The 13,688-nt window shown below is 37.1% G+C and overlaps 1 protein-coding gene across 2 annotated transcripts in view; it reads right to left on the bottom strand.

Moving 5' to 3' along the window:
* Positions 1-13,688, bottom strand: part of RPS6KA5 (ribosomal protein S6 kinase A5) — a 73,560-nt gene that overhangs the window by 21,891 nt on the left and 37,981 nt on the right. For both annotated transcript variants that reach the window (XM_066551239.1, XM_066551240.1), the window contains 4 exons: positions 11,571-11,674; positions 2,855-3,005; positions 1,517-1,678; positions 161-286 (listed from right to left, as the gene is read on the bottom strand). In XM_066551239.1, the coding sequence (XP_066407336.1) occupies positions 161-286; positions 1,517-1,678; positions 2,855-3,005; positions 11,571-11,674 (543 nt within the window). The remainder of the gene's footprint in view (positions 1-160; positions 287-1,516; positions 1,679-2,854; positions 3,006-11,570; positions 11,675-13,688) is intronic.

Raw genomic sequence — 13,688 nt, forward strand, 5'->3', positions numbered from 1 at the left:
GATCATCAGATGCTTGAATCATCTGAGGAGCCATTACAGAGAGTTAATAAATGAATGATGATTATTTTGTAATCCATAGCCTAGCTTATGACTGCTGCTTGGGAAGTTATACACAGTTTTAATTTAACCAAATTAATTTAAGTCTTGATATTATTATTACCTTCAACATAGCACTTCTGGCAATAGTTGTCATTCCAGGTCTCTCATCCCCCACATAAAACTGGAAGGGATCTACTGTAGCTGCATTGCGTTTAAACAAAATAGATGGTGCAACGAAAGAATATCCCTATGAAATCAGAACATCAGAGAAGGGTACAGCTTGATACTGTTGCACATAAACTACCATAATACATATGAAACAACAGAAGTTTCAGAAGAATTTTTCAATAAATCAGAATTTTTCTATCATAATAGAGAAATTGTGACTTACTCTGCTCAATATGAATAGGTATCTTCCTGGAATTAGTTATATGATCCTCCACACTTAGAGACAAAACAATAATACTACAAGAATTCTAATTAATGTTAATCTGGCTCAGCTACAATTGCTTTACAATAGTGATAAAGGCTTGGTCTTCAAACTAGCCAGCTTCCCATGACACCTTAAAGTTAAGGCATGAAAAGGCATGAAATAGTTTGTATTGTGATGTAAGCATCGAACAATTTTAAATGGATAAAATTCATGTCAATGTGTGTGGGCAATGATGTGCCCAGTTTGAGTATCATAATAACAGCTGTGACTACCACTGCAGGGTGAATCAGATGTTATTAAGACACACATAACCTGCTTGCTACAGTCACTCTGAATCTAACAAGATCCAAAATATGACACTACATTCCTCTATCCTGAGGATTAAGCTGCTCAAAAACAGACAATAAAAAACAACAAAGTACAACAAGGGGAAAGAGAAAGCAATCCAAACTGCTGTTCACCTCTGCAGTTTTGGTACCAAGTTGGTTGCACATGAGCTGTGTCTGCCTGTTTGACATCCAGACTGTGTAGTCAAGAAGGGATCATTCTTTAATAGCACAGAAGGAACAGTAAGGAAAGCTTTGTACTCATCTGGAAACATCAGCTGAGTAACTACAGTGCTCCTACAAAACGTGGAGTTTCAGCTCCCACTTTCCAAATGATTACTTCAACTAGCACATAATGTGGAAATGGTGAACTAAATTGCTCTTGTCAAAGCTGGCAGCTCAGGCTGATGGAGTCAAGATGACAAGACTCATAATGTACGAAAAATCAATAAAGAACAGACTGACTTTAGTCCAATAAGTAGGACATTCAGCTGGGAATGGAGAAACAAGGAATTTCATATTTGCAGTAGGACTGTTTCCACCTTTCTCATTTTGCAATAATTGAGCAAAAAGCCCTGGGAACTGGGATTAGAAGGTACACAATTAATTCCAAAAGCTTAACAGGCAGGAGGTGAAAAAAAAAAGCTATTTATACATTAGGAATTGTTAAAAAATAATTTAAAATAATTTTCTTTAAAAAACTGAGTTTTGAAAATACCTGAAATATTCTTTCAGAAGTCTGAGGGGTTGCTGCAGGAGAGTATGTTGGATCCATTTCTGTAAACTCTTCTGCAAAATTACTGACATCCAATTCATCTCTGATTACTGGTTTAAATGGAGCTGGTATTTTTTTGGCAGCTAAGTCCTCCCAATTCATATTCTAAACAAAAAATAGGAAAATTAATTTAATTAAATGAAAATTTTACAGAAAGATATTGGAAAGAGAGTCTTGTCACAACACAAGTCTAACTCCCTTTGCCATTTTCCACAGGCTGATGAAAAACATTCAAATTATGCTCTACTAATTTGTTTAGTTAAAGCCAAAGCTATTTGTATGCAGACAGAATCCAAAAAGAAATTCAACATAATTTAACAGTGGAGATGTGCCAAACAATTAGCGTGATGGTCCCTGAATTTCTTCCTCTATTTCAGAATAAGCAATGTTTATATTTTCATTAGCCACAGCGCATGCATGCAGTATCTTCAAGTTCTCATTGCCAATTTCTATGCTTTATTACTGATGTCAGCTTTTAGAGCCCTGAGAGCATAAACCTCCAAATTCTTATTTGCAGGCACAACTAGAAAGAGGAAGCATAGAAATAGCAGATAGGAGCAAACTGCCCTGTTACTGTAAAGGAGTGAAACTGAAATTAAGTAAAGAATAGAAAGTGTTACATGACGGAAAATGCATCTCCCAAAACAAACAGTAAATTAAGGAAGCTTAACTCTGTTTAACTCTACTTAGCTTCAGAAGCACCATAAATACATTATTTGTTTTTTCAAAGAAAGCACACAATTTTAACCACATTTAATACAGATATTGTATGCAAATCCAATCTTCTTCATGGTTTGAAAGCAAATGTTAATACACTGAAATCTGAACAAAATTAAAATTTACTGTACAAGACAAAAGATTCAATTAGGCTAAAGTAAATAGAGGAGTTTGGTGAATTTTATTAATATTAAAATTTTTACTAATAATTCTAGTGGCAATCTTTAAAAAAATCCTTTCAAACAAAAACCCAACAGACAACACAACACAATTTCAGTGTTTTACATGAAACCTTCTGATTTCAGCAGTGTTTCCTCTGGCTTCTTCAAGTAACTGATAGATACAGACAGAATATATTAAAAATCTAGCATACCCTTCTAATAAGCACAAAATCCATACCTACAAACACATGGCTATTTTTACTAACTTCAATGCAATTATTCATGCAACTAAGAGGTCTCTAAGTTGTTCTGTTAACAGAACAACAAAATTTCCTCAGACTTTGATTTCACAGGCACTGATGCAGAATAAATGGGATCTGGTGAGTTTTGTTGTTTGCTTTACCTGGAAAAAGGGATGCTGTTTGATTTCATCAGCATCAGTGGGACCGCAACCTAGCCTCTTCTTGGGGTCTTTCATTAAAAGACGCTGAATTATATCCTTAGACAGAGCACTCATTTCTTGTGGATAAGGTGGCTCACTTTTTAATATTCTCCTTTAAAACAAACAAAATAACAATGTGGAAGTTACTAAAAATGTTGGGAGTTAAAGAGTTACCATACTAACGGAAGCATTAACATTTCACTTAAACTTCTATTGTACCCAAAAGCAGGAGGATGACAAATATGAAACCAAATTTTTTAAAGGTTTAAGGAATTGTTGACATGAAACAGAACATCTGAAGAGATAAATTATGTAACTCAATACACAAAAGGAGAACAATCCTCATTTCACATACTGAGCTTACTATTTAAAAGAAATCACATAGTTGAAACAGATAGCTCCACAAAGAAATCAACTTGATGCCTAATAGTAGTCAAACAGAAAATAATTCAAATTACTCCAACATTAAAATGTATTAGAAAATAAATAAAAAAAAAACATATTTGGGCCATTCAAGGATTGCCTTCACCCTCTGTGTTGTGTGCAGCACTCATGCCCTGGTCTCAAATGAAGGCACTATAACTGGAAAAGTTTTAGAGAACAGTAATAAGACCAATCAGACATAGAATGTGTTTTATAGAAAGTTTTATAAAAAGGCTAGGACTGTCTAGGTTACTGAAAAGATGACTCAAGGGAGCTGGGCAGAAAAAACAGTAAAGAGAAAGTAAACAGAGACCCCACCACTTTTTCAATACAAGAACTAGAAACCATCACCTTGTGCCAGTGGAAGTCAAAACTTTGGAAGCCTAAGTAGAATCACATTTCAGTTCCTATCTTTTATATCTGCAGTCCCCACAGTTCTATACAAACAGGTAGGAAAGTTTTCCTTCAGTTACTCCAAATCTAAATACTGAAGCTAAGGACTCTAAAGGAAAGTAACACATCCAAAGACACATGAGCAGGTTTAAAATAAAGACACAAAAAACCTTTCAGCATACAGAATCACAGAAGAGTTGAGGTTGGAATGATCTCTGGAGGTCATCTGGTCCAACTCCTCCTGCTCAAACAGTTACCTAGAGCCAGCTGTTCACCACCATGGTCAGAAACCCTTTGAGTATCCCTAAGGAGAGAGACTTCACCTCCTCCTTTGGGAAGCCTATGTCAGTACTCGGTCACACTTGCAGTAAAAAGGTGTTTCCTAGTGCTTGAAGGGAACCTCCAGTGTTTCAATTTGTGGGCCCTATCTCTAGTCCTGTCACCAAACACCACTGAAAGAGCCTGGTTCCCTCTTTGCACACTCTCTTCAGGCATTCATGCACATTGACAAGGTGTCCCTAAGCCTTCCCTTCTCCAGGTGGAAGAGTGACAGCCTTCCCAGCCTTTCCTCATATTGTCATCAGCCCTTTGCTGGACTCTCTCCAATATGTCCAATATATCACTCTCATGCACTCACTGGAGAGACTAGAAATGGAAGTCCAGATGTGGCCTCAGCAGTGCTGAGTAGATAGGAAGGATCATATCCCTAAGCTGATGATACTTTGTGTAATGCAGCCCAGGATACCATTTGCTGCCTTGCCACAAGGCCACATTGCTGGCTCAGGTACAGCCTGGTGTCTACATAGCCTGATGCATACTCTCACTGTGGGGACTTCATAGTAGGGCTTACAGTGCCTCCACTAAACACAAACTGAAAAGTTTTGAAGCCATGAGAGACTGAGGCTGAAATGACATGAATTTGTGGCAATACTAAGATCTCAACTATTGTATGTTTCCACCAGAGCTTAAGTTGATCGCTGCAGGACATTCCTAAATTTTGTTCAGAGTTACTGCATGACACATCCTTAGGGTCAGTTATCCCATGAGAAAATTTTTATCTTGAAATATCTAGCTTCTTGGATTAGTCCAAAAATAAATGCAAACAGATTGCTTCCTAAATAATCCTGTTCTGGCAGTGTGGAAGAACAAAACCAAGTTCAAAATGTGCATATCCCAGGGGTAGCTTCTACAGACATAGTATCCAATTTCACGCAAACAAAAAGACAAAGCAAGCTAACCTCTTGGTTTAAGTAGTATCTCCTTGCTGAAAGGAGTTAGGAAAACACAGTCTGAGTTTTAAGATGGTGTAAAGGTCTAGGATTGTTTTTTTTAAATGATATATATCTGCCAGTAAGGGTCTAAATCACAGCCTTGCGGCTAGCAGAAGTAACAGCAACCATAAAACTTCTCTTCAACTTCTGGACACATTTCATGTTACAGAACAGGAGAAGAAAGCACATTATCAACTGATTTTTTTAATTAGGGATGTTAATACCAAATTTAAACATCACTAAACAAGAGTATTCTTACACTGCAGGAGTGGTGGAGAAGTAAAGATTCAGTCTCTTCTGAAATCACCCAGTTTCAGAAAGGGGAAGCAGGTAAGGAAGTAAGAAAACCTTCCTGTTGTAAAGACAGAAGACAGGACACCTTGATAGAAAAATTACTTTACTTACAGGAGGGACAATGTTTTCATAGTTTGAAAATCACTGCAGTTAGATAAGTCTGAAGAAGCTTCTTTATCAACCTTTCTGATCAAAAAGAAATCAGAAAGTTATGTAACAAAGATTCTGGAAAACAACAAGTTCTCTTTGGGCTCTCAGAAGAAAAGAAAACCCCTCCAATCTGTACTTTTTGAAATTGATTTCTAAAGCAATGAGATTGAAACCCTGTGATGTCCTTAATAATCAAGAGGGAAATTCTAGAGCAAATTCTCTTCCACACACTCCAGGAACCTCCTAAACTGTTTCCTATCTACTGTACTGTAATTCCAACAGATGTACAGTAAGTTTTATATTGAGAAGTATCTTCCATCTCTTGACCATCCTAGAACCCACTGCAGAAAAGGCAGCATTTTGCCATGTTCCATTACAAGGAGAGTCACATAAATTGCCAGTGGCTTTAATTCAAAAATACTTTTGAGGTTGACTGATACTGGAAAACACTGATGATGCTCTGGATTGGTTCACAGAACCATATTACAGAAGTAGTGAAGACCAAAGCTACCTTCTTTAGAAGTTCCAGGAACCACATAAAATTATCATGGAATTGAAGTATGTGAAGCTGCAATCACATTAATTAGGATGGAAATCAAGCTGCCAGAAAAGCAAGACCAGATTGGATCAACATGTGAGAGAGCAGAAATTTGTGGAGCAGCTTGATCAAGTGAAGAGGGCCTGGTTTCACTAGTTCAGCACTACTCAAGTGCTGTACTGGAGGTTACTCAAGGCTCTAACAGTAGCCCATACAGTGTTCAGAGGAAGGAAGCTGCATGTATCAAAATCCTTTTTGGAACATGTGTGCTTCTGTAAAGATGCTATGGCCTTTAGCATTAATAATCCTTTCCTTTTCTCAATCACTACCATCTTTTTGTACATTTCATGTTTATGGGGTTGTCCACATTGTTTATGGCAGTGATCCAGAAACAGTGACAGACACAAGCAAGAAGAATTAAGTTTCCCAAGTGGCAATTGGGAAAGCTGAAGGAATGCTCTGCTGTATTCATTGCTTTTCCTGGCCTGGTATAAGCCCTCTGAGCTGGGCAAGTTGAGATTACCCTGCTGATGAGAGAACTCTGGCTGTACTGAACACTCAGAGAAACCTCCCCTTGCATATGTCAAGAAGTTTAACTCTACATGAATCATTTCCATCTTACCCATCTCTATGGCAGAGTATGCAGAACTAGGAGCAACCCCACTGGTATTGTTTTTCAGCAACTTGGCCTCTGATGAGTTTTCCCCATAAAAACTACAGACCAAAAACACATATGATAATGCAAAGGACACAATAATGGATGATAAGGAAGAGAAGGGGATGCCCAATCTAATTCTACAGTACCTTGAGAACTGCATGTCTTATGATGAGTCTATTCCCTGACCCTCTGCTTTATGCCCAAAAATGGGTGTGGTATGTTTAAGGTGGGGGTCAGGGTGGGGGGTTGAACCTTGAGCTCCTTGGCAGATTTTTTTCAAAGCCTCACTCCCCAGGTGCCTAGGGTGCTGAGGAGGTGTGGTTTTTTGCTTGGCTAGCTTGATTTTTTTGTTAGCCCAGGCAAGAAATTTTTTTCCCTTCTCCCGGCCTTGGAGAAGCTGCAGCAGCAATCCTTCAGCAACTTTTCTTTCATAAACTGGACAGTTTGTTTAATTCTGAGACCAGAGAAAAAGGGACCTGCAAGGCAGGAGTTGGTCAGGACCAGCAGGAGTAGAGGGGCTGCTCCATCTTGGCCCTACAGAAAAAGCAGACCTGCTTCATCTGCTGTGAAGAAGGGATCAACATCAAAGACTTCTGATCTGTTTGCCCAAACTGCTGTTTGAATCTCCTGTTCAGCTTTCTGGGTTTTTTCCCCTGAGAGAGGAGCCACTATCTTCTGCCTACCATGTGGTAAGCTGGTGGGATATGTATGGATTTTTGTTTTGGTTTTTTTTTCTTTCCCTGGCATTCTGGGTTTTTGTTCCACTGCAGGGGGGAGAGAGGGTAAGGTCTGACAGTTTTATCTTTAGCATTTATTTGCCTTTTTCCTGTGCCTTTTGGGAATTCTGTCAAATAACCATCGGAAAAGGCTTTTTCACTTTCATCCACTAGTATACATTTCCTATTGGTGGAAAGGGATTGTTGGAACCCTTTTTAGGGGAAGCAACTCATTCCTAAACTTGTCTCTAAATTGAGACATTATGTTATAAGCACCATCAAAAAGATACATATCCATCTGGATGTACAGGGAATAAGAGAAAGCAACCCCCAGCTGTAACTCTGTTAAAGGGCAAATGTACAAGCCTTCCAAAGCAGAGTTTTTACCCTCATACTTGAGAATGACCCTGTCACCTCTTGTTCTGAACTGAACTCTCTTGTTCTTTTGTTCCATCTTGGAGCAGTCAGATACGTATGCATAACCCTGGTTCTACACAAGTTAGAAACTGTGCTACAGTACCTAAAACTTCCTTTAAACCATCTGCTTTACTGAATGGTTGAACAAATCTATAGGCAAACTCACTCATGCACTCTGAGGTGCATCTAAACATAAAATGCTTTACCTTATAGATAGGCAGCTAAAAGCTCTAGGACAAATACCTAGAAGAAATCATGCAAATTAGAAGTTGGATTTAATGACTGTTCCATCCTTTAAAAGATCTAGCAATCACTAGAGTGAGTCACTGATTTAAGAAGGAAATCAATAAAGAAGGGCATCCCAGTACACAGCTGTTATGTGTCTTCCCAACAGCTCTATGAAGAAAAGGTTTCTTGCAGGATCATAGATGAAGTATCTCCACAGCATCCAACAGACTGTCAGATTTCGCTGTCCTCCATGAAGTTTATTTAAAGTCTAACCAACTATGTCAAATAAAGACTACGGGCTGCTACTGGTGTTAGTATGCTAATATGGCATCATATGCTTCTATAGATTATTTTATAGATGTATCTATGCACTTAAAAAAAGTTTCTATCTATTCATAATCCTAAAGCTGGTAAGATTTTTTTAAACTGCTGCACAGTTGCAGTTAGTACTAGTACTAACTAGTAAAACTAGTACTCCAAAACCTTCCTGCTCATTTTATATCTTCTACATGACAGGACCCTCAAAAGTCAGCTCCCTAAAATGGATTTGTCTGCCTTTTAATTCAGCACTACAAACTACTTGTAGTCAAAGTGAAAATACTGGCTGTGTGGTCAGTCCCAGCCCTTGCCTATGCTATTGCAGGATGGCTCTTATCCCTGGCTCTGCAGCAATAAAAGTTCAGAATTCTCAAAAATGAAAGGAAAATTCAGGAACAAGGAAAAGAAAGGGGAGAGGGTGCACTAGAAAAGGAGAGATATTGGAGTAGTTATGTGACTTTTTTTATTTAATTGAGTTTAATAACCCATACATAAAGCATGTGAATGAGAAGCCTTCAGAGCCAGTGATAAAAGGCAACATTTGCACCTACTTAACTTGCATTTTCCATAAAAGAAGTCGACAGTGTTGCCAAAAAGATCATTATAGAAGAACAACACAATTTCTCATCATAAAGAGAAAAAAAAAAATAGAAACTATACACTGTTTCCAATACAAGAATAGAACTCTCCCTTGGAGAGATATTTTAGAACAAAGTTTCATTCTCAAATTTAACACCACACAACCATTGTGCCACATGAGGGAGTAAAATTATCTAAAAATATCTAAGATTACTTCCTATCTAGGTAAAATAAAAGAAGGACCTGGATCCATTTAAAAGACGACTATTTTTCCCCCTAAACTCAGAAAAATAAAACCATGCTTTCAACGGATAGAGAATTCATTTTTTTTACTTGCTCACAAGTCTGCTGCAATTGGCAAGTTTAAGCATATTTAGGTTAACCAATGTAATTTCTGGTTAGAAAAACCTTGCTATCAAGAAAGAAGTTTGTACCAACTCCTATCTCTGTGCCAGTAATTTCATTATCAGGGGCAGCTGTTACTATTTGGTTTCTGTTTGCCTGCTCTTCACTGCCCTCAGGGAAAGCTCCAAACACACTCCTGTTCTCCCAAGGCATGCAGCAGTCACCATAGCCCAGAAGGTTCCACACAGCTCAGTGCAGCAGCCAGGGCAGCAGCAATGCTCTCCTATGTTCTTAAAAGGATCATAACATTCATGACATAAACTGCAGACACAGAACACTGAAATGATCCAAAAAAGAAATTGCTATCAGTGGAAAGGATTTATAAACCACTGGGTCTTATGAGTATAGAAGTAACACAAAAGAGATGAAATCTAGTCTGAAACGCAATCATATAACCAGGAATAAGAAGATTTCAGCTCTATGGCTGGGAGGAAGAACTACAAACCAGAGAGTTATCTCTTGAAAGTGACAGAAGAAGAAAAGGAGTTAGATCAGACCAGCACTGGCATCAACAAGAGGAACCCAAGAAAAAGGAAGAAGTATTTTTTTGTTCAGATGGTAAATTATCCCTTCCGTTAACCAAGATCTGCTTGAAACATCAACATGAATAAATTGTCCATATGTAAGAAAGAACAACAGAAGCTAAGTTAAGAAAAGGTTTTTTCAGGAAACAGGAAGACTAGGGAACATCTTCACTATAGGAAACTGTAAGAATTTAGCTTCTAAATTTATCAAAATAAAAACTGAAATACCATAGGACTGTCTGTAAATGCATAGCATAAACATCCACCAGAACATAGACTAAAGAGCAACTCAGTAAACTTGCCACAACTAAAAAAAGTAAGTAATTAGCTGTCAGAGCACAGATGTTAACAACCATGTACTCATTCAAATTATCAGAAATATTATTATCTTAAAAAGCACCAAAGGGCCTACCAAAAGAAAGTCAAGTCCTGTAGAATACATAACTAAAAAGTTTCCCACTTTTTGGGAAACAATGCCGGTAAAGTTCAGTTTAAGGTTCTCTCTCTAAAAAAAAAAAAATTGTTACTCCTTCTGAGTCCCAGCTAGTAAATCTTGGGAATCAAAATTACCAAATTCAGCCACGGCATAAGTAATCAGTCAACCAAACTTCTAACCTTAAATAGGGCAGAAAGAGATAAGTGAAGTTTTAACTGCAATATAATAACCAAGCAGGTGAAGTCCTGAATTTTCTTTCGTTAATGGACTCCTCTCTCCCCTGTATTTTTTCTACTGACCGTCCAAGTTTCCTGTTTGCTGTAGTAGAAAAGTAAAAACCAATAAACAGGCTTTAATCTCCCAAGAAATTGCCTGAATTTATAACGTAAGTAAAATAAATTCTCTAAACAATTGAGGTATATTCTACCATCCATTACAACCTTAAATATCAAGTGATTTCAGGTGAGGGTCAGAACCAGGACAATACCTTCCAACAGAAGCAAGACTATTCTTAGCTTGGGGACTGGACTTACAAGCTCATTTTGACAGCAGTTAGTAATTTGAGCAATTTAAGACCTCAACTTCCTGCTCCAAAAGAAATCCAATAAAAGGAAATTTTTGTTTTGGGGGAGATTTCAGTAACACGTTTTGGAGAAGCTTATTGCTTTGTCTTTTAAAAATGCTCCAGTGCTTTTACACAGGTACTGAAAACAAACCTTTAAAGCGTGGAGATTACTGAATGTAACAACAAGTTTATATGTAAAAGATAAGAATGGTATAGTTTATTTCATTTCTGTATCACATTCATTTCTTCTCAGATATGCAAATGGGCTAGAAAAGATTTTTGTTTCATACTATACACTAATAAAATAAACATAATTTGTAAGAAAAAGGTGGGAGTAGGGTACATTCTGACACTTTAAATGTGCAGCCTGCCAGAACAACCTAGCAAGAGCTGATAAAGTATCACTAGCTAAAGATATCTCTAATGTATTAAGATCTGGAATGTGATAATTCTATTTACATATACTTTGGTATTTCATTTGAGTTCCTTTTCAACAGTAAACATGCAACAGGGCTATGTGTCTACAAGGCTGTGGCTCCACTGTAGTTTAAACAAAACAGGCCTTTTGTAAAGTCAATTCTACTAGCTAATAAAAGCTATCTACTTTCCGATGTCATTCTAGTGAACAGAACTGGAGCACACAAAATGTTACCATGGCAGCACTTTCTTCCTAAATTTTAAATTAACAAACTCTCACAAAACATACATTATGGCAAATAATCATGTTAGCAAGCACATATACTTCACTGCTTTGAATCTTACCTAGAAATCTCTGCTTGGGAATTCTTCTCTCCATCAACTGTAAATGGTGATGCTCCAGTTAATAATTCATACATAAGAACACCAACACTCCACCAATCAACAGCCTAGAGAACAACAGTAATTATGTATGTTGTTATACACTGAAGTAAAATTGTTAACAAAAGAAGAAACAGAACAATCCATATAGAAAGCAACTAGCATAGGAAGAACCTACCTATATACAACTACAAAGGCAAAATGGGATACAACGAAGCATAAACAAGGTTTAAGGTATTTTCTGTTAAAATTTTCTATTAATTTTATACTGAAGTCTCTCCATTTAGCTTCTTCAAATAATTTCTCAAGCTTTCTACTAACTACTAAATTTTCTTTTGTTTTCCCAACAGAATTAATTTTGATTTTTACCATTGTGATGTGATATGAATTCTAATACACACTCTAACAGAGGAACCTAAGGCTTGCTAAGAAGCAGTGGAACTTGAAGTTTTATGAGCTTGAGAATGAAATTAAGGACTGTTCAAAAAGCAGAATTTAAGATCACAGTCCACAGTTTATCCAGGCACCTGAAAATGCTATGAAATCATAGAATGGTTTGGATTGGAAAGGACCTTAAATTCCACCTTGTTCCAACACTCTCCCATGAAGGACAATATGAAAATCAATGAAACTTCTGCTTTACTTACATTGGCAATATTAATACAATACAGGAAGACAACTAGTGAAATCCTAACAATTTGTCCACGTATTTTACTTGGATTTCCTTCAAAACACACAGAATCTGATGTCTTGTCTATTCAGCCAAGAGTATCTAGAAGAACTACCTGCTGAAGTTTCTGTACTGTTACTGATTATCTTTGCAAATAAATAATTCTCACAGAAAATACCAAAGAATTTCTTCTTGACATGTGTTTTTCCAAAAGAAAAGGAGGATCTGCAGAATCAGAAATCCAACTTTAAAAAAATAAATACTGAAATACTACAGCAAGTCCTTATGACAAACACTGCAATCATCTAGAAGAGATAAATAATGAGAGCACAGCACACTAAAGCATCTCGTTTTCTTTTTTTTGTAAGGTCTTTGAGTTGTTAGATATGCAGCAGATATGAAATACACTAAAAATCTTCTAAAATTACCATGCACGACATTGTGAATGGGAAGGTAGTGAGTGTGTGGTGTAAACAACTAACATAACATACATAACTGCAAAATCTCCCCGTTGATCAGCAAACAGTCACTATCAAATGGAGAAGTTACTCCTTATAGAGCACTGTATGACTCTGCACGACATCTGATGAAAGTATCAGACAGAACCAAAGATAACAGAACAGAGTTTCCTCTTTAAGTCAGCAACAAGACTGAATTTTTAAGCTCTGAGAAGCCAGAATCATAATTCAAGGTGACTGAGAAATTAGAGAGATGCTCTGGGGGTGGCATGACTAAACTAAGAGAGCGCAGGAAAGAGCTTCAATTTGTAAGTTTTTTAAATTCCATTTTTAATAGCAACTGGGCAAGCAGTACAGTAGAAAAAGACAAAGAGATTATAGTGGAATTCATGGTAGGTGTGAGACAATGACTAAGTGAAAAGAAAAAGCACACTATTTTATGTGTAGTAGAATAATCAGGGAGGTTATTCTGCTCTACTTCAAACTGCCAGATCCCAGCTGTGCCCACTACAGTGCTCCCTAACTGAAGGTAAATTCAGACCAAAGAGACACAGAATGCACAGAGAAGGAAAAGAAAGAACTTTCTCAGGCAAAAGTCAGACTCTTCCAGTTCTTACAGAGGGCTGCTATAAAAGGAACCACAATCAACTACATTCCATGATCCACAACAAAGACAACTCAACTCAGCCTACAGCAAAAAACCACAGAGATCAAACAGTCTCCAAAACTTCCCATTATAGTGAGCAATCAGAATAAGTTACCTAGGAATATTGCAGAATTATTTCAGAGAGTAGTTTTTTTGTTTCAAAAATCATCTGTTAATTATTGCTGTCTTGATCTTTTCTATCACTTACTGACACTTTATTGTGCAATAAAACTTGAGTCACAGGCCACACAATTTTACAATATGAGAACACTTACAACATTAATGACCTATCCCATACCTCAATAAAG

The sequence above is a fragment of the Molothrus aeneus genome, chromosome 6 (genome assembly GCF_037042795.1).
Source record: "Molothrus aeneus isolate 106 chromosome 6, BPBGC_Maene_1.0, whole genome shotgun sequence".
NCBI lineage: Eukaryota > Metazoa > Chordata > Aves > Passeriformes > Icteridae > Molothrus > Molothrus aeneus.